Source organism: Suillus subaureus (assembly GCF_016647635.1).
Source record: "Suillus subaureus strain MN1 chromosome Unknown BJ212scaffold_208, whole genome shotgun sequence".
NCBI lineage: Eukaryota > Fungi > Basidiomycota > Agaricomycetes > Boletales > Suillaceae > Suillus > Suillus subaureus.
In genome coordinates, this window is record NW_024538764.1 from 15,977 (window position 1) to 27,758 (window position 11,782).

At 45.1% G+C, this 11,782-nt stretch overlaps 1 protein-coding gene across 1 annotated transcript; it reads left to right on the forward strand.

The window, feature by feature from the left end:
- Window positions 1-8,890: 8,890 nt before the first annotated feature.
- On the forward strand, window positions 8,891-9,876 carry BJ212DRAFT_1405745 (uncharacterized protein). Its single transcript, XM_041337406.1, has 2 exons — window positions 8,891-9,619; window positions 9,692-9,876. Exon 1 carries the CDS (start codon window positions 9,159-9,161, stop codon window positions 9,387-9,389), a length of 231 nt encoding a protein of 76 aa, XP_041185503.1. The 5' UTR covers window positions 8,891-9,158; the 3' UTR covers window positions 9,390-9,619; window positions 9,692-9,876.
- The last annotated feature ends 1,906 nt before the right edge of the window (window positions 9,877-11,782 follow it).

Sequence of the window (11,782 nt, forward strand, 5' to 3'; positions counted from 1 at the left end):
GCCTTTCCTGTAGTGATATGTTGAATAATAGCCCTCCTATCAGTAGAGGTGAGCTTGGATGGATGCCCTTCACAGAAGTTTTCCTTGTCTGTGTGACTTTCTTTGATGAACTTGGCCACAGTGGACTTGGATACTCCAGTTCTAGAGGAAATTTGACAAGCAGAGAGGCCAGAATAGGAAAGAGAGAGGATATTATCCCTTTGAGCAGGGGGGGTGGCTTTCATGGTGAATATAACCATGACATATGGAAATTTTTGGTTTGTATAGTTAGATATGGTTTTAAAATGACATAATGACACCACTTTATAATTTATTTAATGGTGGCATGATTGTTATGGTGTCATAAATGATGATTTATATAGTTTTAATATGTGCTCAAAAAACTGTCTGCATGAGTCATGATTTTGTAAGCCTTGTATCTCCACCATATCTCCTCTGATTCTCACGATGTGGTGCTCAATCCAAAGCCCTGAAGCAGCACTACAATATGGTATTAGCATGTCACTGAGGTCTTTATGTATTCTCGCACAATATTGTAAATAGTAAAAAATGCAAAAACATGTGGACAGTTTTTTGAGCCACTGTACTCTCACTCTGTAAATTATTATCATGGGCACATTACAGTGGCATGCACATACCTTTGGATCATCAAGTTTTGATGATAGTGACTGGGACTCAGACATGACTAATGACTCATATCAGACAGACCTGGACTTTCAATCACACCTTCATAGATCTCCCTCAAATGAATCTTCTGATTCTTCTGGCCAGGTGCAATGCCACTTGGATGCCTTCCTAGAATTGGCAATCACACCAGAAGATCTACCAGATGCCTATCAATTAGCTGTAACCCCTGATGACTTTGTCCCATCAGACCCTGAATCAGAAAGTTTGGACCAGCACACAGAATACAGTGACTTGCAAAACTGTTACAATGTTTGGTACTTTTTCAGTGTACACAATATAGCGCCTATGCACATGGGAATCATGCTTAGTGTTGGTGGGGGCGTGTGAACTACAAACCCTTGGCTACAGACTGACACTTGTGTCACATGATTTGGCCAAGGGGATGTGAAGATATGCCTATTTTAAGACAGAGATACCATTGTAACAGTTTTGCAGCTGTTGATATAGATGGTGGGATTTCAGTCAAATCAGAGGATGGTTACTGTTATTTGCTTATACAAATAAAAATATACATAAAAATATTATGTCTGAGTTTGAAATTGCTCCCATGCTTCTTTATTCCCAACCACTGCTACTATTTCCTTAGGGGAATGCTCATACTCTGCAAGTCTCCTTTTGACAAGGTCCCAGGGGTATTCCAATGGGTTAAGGTCAGGAGATTGTGCAGACCATACCATAGTCCTAAATTCCTGCCCATCTAGTCACTTCTTGACCTTTTTGCAGGTATGCTTAGAGTCATTGTCTTGCTGAAAAATGACATCAGAAGCATGAAGTTTATCCTTCAAAATTTGAAGGTGAAAATCTCCACCCATTCTACCATCAATCTTAGCAGCATAGCCAACTTCTTCACAGGTCATACAGCCCCATATCATCACAGAACTTCCATTAAACTTGATAGTTGCTTATACCAATCTGTCACTATGCCTCTCTCCTGACTTTTTCCAAGCTCATTTGCAACCATCTGACCCTAGGTGATTAATTTTGGTTTCATCAGACCATATGACCAACTTCCAGTCCTCCAAAGTCCAATTTTTGTGAGTATAGGCAAGTCCAAGTGTGCTTTGCAATATTTGGCAGATAGTAGAAAGTGTTTGGACTTGATTACAGCCCTCATCCCAGCTTTTTCAGGTAGCAGCAAGTGGTACTTGGGTTGGGGGGCTAATTGACAATATTTGAAAAAGATTTGAGCACTTGGATAGCAGTTTCTGCCTGCTGAGTGAAGATGAAACAAATAGGATGACAAATATTGACTGAGGAAAGCTTGGTTGAATGACCACCAGTCAACTTTTGCAAGTAGGAACACTCTTTTTAATGAAACTTGGAGATAGTAGTAGTGCTGACACCAGTTGTGGAGGCAATAGAGTGAATAGAATGACCAGTATTAAGCTAAAAGAGAATGGTACTCTTTTGAGTAGTAGAGAGAGATCCCATGGTGGTAATGATTAAAAATAAAGAAGCATGGGAGCAATTTCAAACTCAGACATAATATTTTTATGTATATTTTTATTTGTATAAGCAAATAACAGTAACCATCCTCTGATTTGACTGAAATCCCACCATCTATATCAACAGCTGCAAAACTGTTACAATGGTATCTCTGTCTTAAAATAGGCATACCTTCACATCCCCTTGGCCAAATCATGTGACACAAGTGTCAGTCTGTAGCCAAGGGTTTGTAGTTCACACGCCCCCACCAACACTAAGCATGATTCCCATGTGCATAGGCGCTATATTGTGTACACTGAAAAAGTACCAAACATTGTAACAGTTTTGCAAGTCACTGTATGAAAGGAACAGGTACAATAAGCAATCTCCTCACATTTACAGCACTACCGTTAAGGTCATGTGCTCAAGGGGGTCAGATCACAAGGGCTTGGCCTCAGCCCGTACGCTGTGCCCCTTTCCCAAGTATGTGCCCTTAATTTCCAGGGGCTAGAACAGTTGTCTGGAGTTTCCAGGATTTGACTAGGGCGGTGAAGGTTCAACTACCCTGCTGGGCTGCAGAGCAAAAGAAAGAAAGAGGGCTCTACCTCTGGGGTGAGAGGAAGGCTACTGACTCTCTAGATGTTGGTTGAAGTGTGCCAGGCAATATGTTTGACCCTTAAGGGAAGCAAAGAAAGCAAGTATCCATGAAGTGACACCAGGTCAACTCTGGTGAAGCACACTGAAAGTGTGTGCACAGGAATGTCGAGCGCGTAGGTGCGCAAAGCGTGGGAATAGGGCGCACACAGTGTGTGAATGTGTAAGAGATGATGATTGGCTGCTGCTGAAGACCAGGGCAACAACTATAGCATGCTGGCTGAAGATGATAGATTCTGACTACTAGATGCTACTAGACATGGTGGTGGTGGGTGTATCAAAAACTTCCTAGGCAACAGGTAAGCTGTGCCTAGGCATGCTCCCAGGGCTCAGAAGCGAATAGGGAGTGCTCTAAGTATGTAAATGATGTAAATAAAGGGTCCATGATGAAATAATGTATGGTACAATGCTAAATATGAGAATAAATGAAAAGGAACTCACTAGGGGACTGGTTGGATGATGGATGGATGCTCAAGGACACTGCATGACAAAGGGTGATTGAGTGTGGGAAGAGCGCACTAAGCACATGTGTGGGAATGCATTGCATAATGTGGGAAAGTGTCGCGCCTCTGGCGCGTTTCACTGGAAAGTCGTAGATAGTGAGTTGCACACTATACCAGTCATTGTGAGTCGTGATATGGGCGATCTAAGCCTGAAGGAATCTTGTTCCCTACAGTGGACAATGGACATCTGGATCTGAAACATGAGATAAATCCAGCAGACACCTGGATGTTACTTGGACAAGTGGATAAGACTAATCCAGATGAAGTCCAGACTAGAAACTAACAGGGGATAGACTACCCTAAGGTAGAGTTGGAGATGTAGTCTAGGATGCAATCCTAAGACTTGGAATATGACAAGAGACTTGGCTCAAGTCCAGAGGACACAGGAATGAGCAGGAACTAAGATGATATTTGAACTGAAGTATTTCCAAGAGCTACAGGAGGTCTATATACTGTAGGTATCATATAGGAATCAGTCAGCAAACACAAAGGCTATGTATGAAGCATATGCAAAGTCTATTAGTAAGTAGGATGGATCACCAATAATGCATATTGGAAATGAAATATATGTAATGGATCAATAATCAGAAGGGAAACATAGTTAACTGGAGTCCAGAGACAGGGGAAGTCTAAATGGGGTTGGGCACTGATATAGGGTTTGGATTCCAGAAGGAAGATAAAGATAGATCAGATCATTGGAGATCTGGATCTCAGATCTGGATATCTGGAGAAGCAGATTTAGAGTTGAGGGTCCAGAATGGCATATGACAACTACCTTGTGAGTAGTCACAAGGGCTTTGACAAAAGAATAATGTGCTTCAGTATGTGCACTCATAGCATAGATCTCTATCACCCAGTCATTGCTAGCAGTAAAGAAGACCTTCATCAAGATACCCAAGTCATCTGCTGGCAGATCAGTGACCTCTGTTTGCATCATGTGTATGACATGCTCAAAGGCAGATAAATCCCTGATTTTCAAGGTAACTGGAGGAGAAATAGGGATAGGGACTGGGGGAAAGGCAGCACCTTGAGCACCACTAACTACCCTCTCCAAGATGTTGCCAATATCATTAATATATTCTTGCATCCCCACTATAGCAGTGGCAGGGGTGAGCTTGGAGGCATATGCAGTGCTGGTCATTGGCAAGTTTCTACTGCTAGTAACATGGCTACTAGTACTAGCAATATGTGCAGATTGTGTTTTCTTTGTGGATGGGGCTGATGTTAGTGTGCTGGATGCAATGGAGGATGAGTATGATCAAGACCTTGAAAGATATGATGCTATTTCAGTCTCAAGTGATGCATTGTCACAAGTGCATTTGCCATTCCTGAGGCTAGATCCTACTGCTGTTGTGGGAGTGCCAGGGAGATAGGGAACCATGAAACTGATATTCACAGACCCTATGGTCGTAGAAAAGCTAACAATGATGAAGGAGTTGGAGTCCAGCATTAACACATCATACAGTGTGATGGCCCTGAGTGCTATGACCATTTGACAAAATGGCATACACCTGTGAATAGAATGGCCAGCCAGTATTGTAGTATTGGCACATCATATCATAGGATTGCTGCCAGTGTATCAAAATATCAGTTCCAATATTAAAACCCATGTGATGCAAGTGTACTTATGCTCAATTGGAGAAATGAATTCCATACTACCCATGCAGGATTTCCTTCAATTCCAGCTCCCCTCTCATTGTCCCAGTGTATGCCTGAGAGATTACAGTAGGCCTTGATATTACCATACATTTGCTTGAGCCACATTAAGTCTTGATCAGTACAGATCAGTAGATATGAGGTGTGATTCCTTACCAATATCCATTTAGTCTTGCAACATTTTGCAATCTTAGGGGGGCCCACAGTGAGTAGATTAGTCTGGGCAAGGACCATTGCTGCTACATTAAATGTCAGGGCCTTGAAATTGTTGCCATTGCCAGCCTCAGAAATCTTGCTAAATAGAAAAGTAAGTAGCACATTGGTCTCCTGTGCATTTTCTTGAGCCTTAGGTTCAGGAGATACTTCTGTAGCCATGAGTAGAGTAATCAAGTGAGCACAGATTGAAATAGTGGTGACCACCAATGAGTAGATCACCCAATGGATGTGAGGATTGAAGCACTCCATACTTTACAGTGGTGCTGGGCAGTAGGTAGGGAAGGTTTGGGCCCCACCCACTAGAAGGAGTATGATGGCAAACCAACACACAGCCCCTACATCAAATATTGCAAATATTTGCCAACTTTGAAGTTTCCAAACTGACTCTTAAGATGGTACTTATGTACTGTCCTCATGCAAGCTGGGACCAGGATTACAGTAACATATTGATATAACAATCACACATACACACACAGTTTACAATACCATATGTGCAGTCTACCATAAGGCTTCACTGCAACAGATAATAAACAAGGATTCAAAAAAAAGACTGTCATGATTGTGCTTTTGGCAGTTTCCATCCAATTTACTCCAGGTATACATATACATAATTTTTTCTAGTGAACTACCATTTTGATGAATATTATACAAATTCTAAGCAGGTAAAGCTTGACAAAAATTTACTATTTCCATGTCAGTTATCTGATGCTGCAGGTGCAAGCCAAAATTTATTGTATACAGGAGTCAGACAGGCCATTTGTGGGGATGAGTTGCACTGGAGGATAAGTCTACCTCATTTGTGCCAATAGGTTGTTAACAGTACTTGAAAATTACCGGCCCGGAACATCCGCTAGGTGAGGTTTCGAACTCCGTCAGGACCTAATTACTGTACGGTACACCTAATAGGTTGGACCGCCTAACAAATTAAATGAATAACTGTTGCTATGCAGTCAGTGTGGCGCGTTGGAACCCTCGATTCCATGCGTAAGACTTGACAGGACTGCCAGAGTGACATGTTATGTACAACGATCCCCTTGAAGCATTTTTCATTTGAGTAATCCGTACGCAAAAACATCAGGAGAGCACATCACGATTCACAGTCGTGGAGTCAATGTCACTTCAGTGTCCAAACCATGATCCCCCTGGATTTCCTCACGACCAGGCACAGTATGAGCCCACTTCATCCGCAGCTCTCCCCACCACCGAATCATATATTCTTTCTCTCTATCGCCGACGCGCACTTTGATCTCCGCAAAGAGCGCGTCGATAAGTTCCTGCCTCTTCTTCTCGTCCTGAGCTGCATTCATAAATGAACGGATGGGATCCAGCAAGCGAGGGAGCAAGGCCAACGGCACCGATGGCACACACGAGATAAGAGTCAAGTGAAGTCGATGCTTACGCTCGTCATCATGCTCGGAGACAGACGCAACAGCAGCCAGAAGGCAGTCGATGCAAAACCACGCAAGAGACAAATCGGCAGCAGACGCCGCACTCCGAACGAGAGCAGCAAATGCTAACCGGAGTTGCAGCGTGCTGAGCCTGCCCTGCACTGAATTCTGTGAACGACCAGCATGGTCAAAGATACTCGAGAATTAAGACGGAGCCGCTTACGTCTATTAGACAGTTGGCATAAAACGGCACGATTTTCCTTGTGAAGCTCCCCCCCTGTTGTGACGTCGACTCCCTCGCCTTCTGCGCATGCGAAGCGAAGATGGCAAGGACGACACTATGCGCGGATTCGAACGTCTCGCGGTGACTAGCGTCAGACAGGTGCCTACCACGTGTTAAGGGTGAATCACTGTATATGTGGAGGATGAAACTTACGGAAGGCACGTAGGAAATACAAGCTCCTGAATAGTCATTTCGTTAAGCACAGGAATAAGTTGTTCGATTGCTGAAAGCGCAAAGGCCCTTTTCGCTTGATAGAAAGGGTGAGCCGGATGTGGCTCCAAGCCCGATTCAACGACACATAGATGTCGGGCGTATTCGTTGCTCTTTGTTACATCACTTCCGAGAATGTCGAGTGCAAGGTAAAACAACCTCTTGAGCTCATCGAAAGCACCGTAACCTGCACCACCAAACTGCGTGATAACAAATGACAGGTGTGAGAGCGCTTGCAGAACAATTGCTGCGAGCGTCGAAGTCGATGGTAGAACAGCGGAAGTGGAGGGGATGTATACCAGAGCAGAGAGACCTGCTTCTGTGATCATAATCACGCTGAAAAGGAGTGTTTTCAAAGTCGCCCATATGACGGTTGTAACTTCCCTGGCGTCTGGTGCTAAATATGGATGAGCGCTGTACGGCTATTAATCCAACGAGGCTCTCACACAACAAGCTCTGGCCTGTAGCCCCAGAAAGTGAGGTCGGAAACCAGTCGGTTTCAACGTGGGCAGTGATAGAGTTGAGTTTCTGATATGCTTCCGAGATTAGAGGCAGTGCGATGTTTGGCCTATGATCTACAAAGAGCGACATGGTTCTAGCGCACAACTTCGATATTGAACCAATGTAAGCCATCGAATTCGAATTCGATACGTTCTTGATGGATTTTGAAATTGGGCTGTCTGACTGTATGAATGTTAGTTTAGGGAGATATATATGCGCGCGCTACTGACAGGTATATGAATTTTGAATTCTGCCTTAGAACATAACGAAGACTGAAGGGAAGACAGGGACTTTCCACCGTCAAACGCATCCTCGATGGTGCGCATAATTAGTCCTAATAGATGCTGATGATACATTAGTATAAGCGAACCGTTCATGTGAGCAGACTCACAGAAAGGGGGAGCGCAGTGAATTTCTGGGAGGGTACCAACAGAAGAGATTGAGAACCTATGATGAGTGACAATGCAAGAGCATCGGCTATAGGAGCAAGGTTCACGTTGACAGAATAGTTGCCGATGCTCTGAGCACGCACCTGATTCAGCAACAGAATGAAATTCTTTTCTCCATGCATCAGACGTTGAGAACTGGTCAATAACGTCTGCAAATGTCATTACCAGTTCATCTTCAGCTATACCCTTCACGCCTCGCATCTTTGCTGGTAAATGCTGCAGGATATCCTCAAGGCCAAGAAGAAGTCCGCTGCAACAGGCTGATCGTATAATGGCGTGTCCACCCTCGAGACCTTGAAAGATAGCAAGGGACCAGACGTTGAGCTGAGTATCTAAGCTCGGAGAAAACAGTCCACTCGAATCCGCTTTCAGCACCTGTAGTTTCGAATGTACCGCATGTCGGAAGGATGTACTGAGAACTTCTAGTTTTGAAAGTGAAAATGGAAGGAAGATAGGGCTGCTGACAATAGTGGCAGCGAGAGGTGTTGGAGAAGGATGAATATTCGCGAGGTAGTGGACGATGAGGGCCTGGATAGTCGACAATGGAGTCTCGGTGGTGTTTGACCTCCCCAAGCTGCTGAGTAGAAGGGTGTGACCTCGATCTGGTACTGCCATGTCAGACAAAATAATAAATCTGTAAGACTGTAAAGCTAGCAACCAGCTGGCTGCTGGACATCAACTCCAATGCTCGCACTCTGGTGAATGATCTAATAGTGAATGTCATCTCCTACGACATGCTCACCTCGACGCACGTGAAGCCTTCGTCTTACGACAACAATTATGCACGTCGATCCTAAGGCCGCCTTCCCGTTTGACTAGCTGATCGCCTATCACAAGGTCTTCTTGTTCAGTTTAAACTGTTTTGTTCAGGGTCTTTGCAATGTTTTTGAATTCTGATTTGAATCATAATATTATGTAATCTTCAAGTCTTTTGTGGGAATGCCACTGGTGCGATATCCTGCCTCGACCCACATTCATATCCACCAGATCCCTAGCTGGGTATACCAACGTAATTTTCCCCTCTTGTTCTCCCGTGCTTCTAGACTCAGAACCTTTTTATCGGTGCTAGCCAGAGTTTCACTGATAATCGTCGTATGATCGCGATCAAGCTTATCCAACACTATCTATCGGCCCTGTCCATTCTTCAATCAAAAGGTTGTTCTGGGGTCGATATCTGCCTCCGTGGATGCAAACGGAAAACGGGGACCAAGTTACTGTTATCCTCGACTTCTTCTCCGACATGTCTGCGGAGTTACTGTTGAGGACAAGTTCTTCCGAATCTCAAAGTTTAGCCCGCATCGTTTTTCCGATGGGCCTGACAGCTTCGTTCAAATTTTGGATTGCACGACCCTGGATTGTTGGTAATCCGAACATCTTTGAACTCAGCGTGAAAATCTGTATTTTGCAGTATCTGTGAACCCACAAGATGGGTGTTTCTCCGGTGGCATCGCAGAATCAGATGGCAGTGAGTGGTAACTCTAGTGAAGCTTCGCCGTGTGTCAAATTAATCCATGTGAACCAAACTTCATACATCATGATGTCTGTAAGCTGAGGAATTTCGTACCGTGTTATACTTTTAGCAGCCAATTATAGCCGCATGTGCGAACCACATCGCATGATTTGCGTTGCAAGCTACCTCTCTCTGAGCTGTGCTGGTCCCCAGGGGATACCCATTTATTTCTATCATGTGATGATCATGATGACCGACGCTATGCTCACCTGACATATATCAGCACGCGCTTAACATATCCTGTTGCCTACGGCGAGCTTTCAAATCTTCCGCATAAATGAAATGATGATATCTTGATGAACCAAGTAGCAGATGGCGGCAGTGTAATAAATGGCAGCTACACCGAGGGAATCAGATTTTATGAATGAAGCGAGGCAGATTAGAGCAGATTTCCCAAAACGCGCGGACAAGTAGAGCCGCGCGCGAACAAAGGGGAGGGGGGTAATTATGTAAGCGGGGGTATTCAGGGTCTTTGAGAATTCAGGACACTCACCTTTTGCAACCTAACCTAGTGCTCGCTCTGTTCACTCCCTGCTCGACGTTCCCTGCGTCATTCCCGTCGCTGCTGCCGTCGCCGAACTAGTCGTCGTCGCTGCGCTTGACGTTGACAGGACGTTAATTCCCGCTTCCTTGTTCGTTGGTCTATTCTGCCCAAGATTCAAGGTCGTAAAGCAACCAATAACATATCCCACCTCCCAGCCATACCAGTACTTACTTTCTGCCCTTTCTTGAAGAAACGGGCGAACCGTTATTCATTCAACATCGGCTACTATACTTCCTTTTGATAACGAATTCCTGCCATGTCTCCCAACCCATCCCAGAATTCACCTTGGCCAGCTCAGACAGCTCCACCATCGTCATCATATTCATCATCGAAGCGAAAGAGCCCTGACATGGGATCTTCTTGGTCCTCATCACTGGGAAGGAGACAGGGAACTATCATCTCGAATCAGAGTGCGCTCGGTGCGTGTACAATGTAGTTGTGCGAGGTTCCGGACGCGAGCAGTCGCGTCTCCCTCATTACTCGTATCCTGTGCTAACGTCTTGTGTTTGTTCGCCAGCGGCAGCCGAGACTCAATGTGAAATATACGCTGATAATAGTCAGGTGACTTGCTATCCAGGCGCAGGTGATCTTGTGATTCAACACCAGTGGGCACCCGTTGTCTGTGAGCATCTCCATGTTCCATTTTCTCTATTGAGATTGACGCGGATAACAGGGAACAGTAGACGGCCGCAACTCAGTTCAATGTCGTCCAGCTGTACTTGATTGATGCTGATACAAACCTCCCCATTCTCAATTTCACACAAACAAATCCAACTAATAATGCCGGTGAAATGAATGCACCTGTGAATGATACGTGGTTCGGAACCAAAGGCAATTCATGGACGCCAGGGCAGAACTTCTCATACCCATTTTATTGGGTAGTGACCAATCAGGATGGTCTGGATGGCTCTCAAACCACAAATCCAACGTTCACGGCTATTCGTACGTTTGTGTCGCGCAGCCTATTATACCCCAACTAACATATTGTAAAGAAACTACATATGCAGATGCTGTCGTTTCGTCTATGCAGTCCTCGTCATCCGCTGCCGCCGCATCGTCATCCGCCGCTGCCGCCTCGTCATCTGCTGCTGCTCTGTCATCAGCATCATCTAGCTTACATGCATCTGGGACATCGTCACTTCCATCGGGAAATGTTCAGTCAAACAACTCAAATGCACCTTTTCCTCATTGGGCAATAGCAGTCATCGTGGTACTCGGATTTCTCGCTATCGTAGCTGGTGGTGTCTTGATTTGGTTAATCGCGCGCCGTTTACGAAGACGTGAACAGCTATCGAATCGAGGGTCCATGGGTTCCTCGTCTCCGATGATGGCCAATGCCCAGAACTCCAACTCTCCTCAGCTACCGTTGTTGGGGGCTGGGTTGGTGGGTGCGACGGCTGGCCGGACATCATCAGAACATCATCGGCCTGCATCGATCATATCTCCGGATGGTGCATCCGATATCTCACGGGCCCACTCTGCAGGCGATACCGGTCCATTTTCAGGAGCCGATGCAGCCATCATGGCGGATGCATTTAGGACAGCATTGCGCAAACCTGATTTTGCAGGGCCCCCTGTTGAGGAGGCCGAGGACCACAGGGATGATGCGATCATGAATCGTGAATTGGCAGAAGAAGGACGGGACCTACGGAGCGTCGGTTCATCACGGGGAGTTAAAGTGGAAACTCTAAGTGAGACTGGTGATACAGTGCAAGATCACTAGGATTTCTTGTGCGCTTTACTTTATTTTATTTCA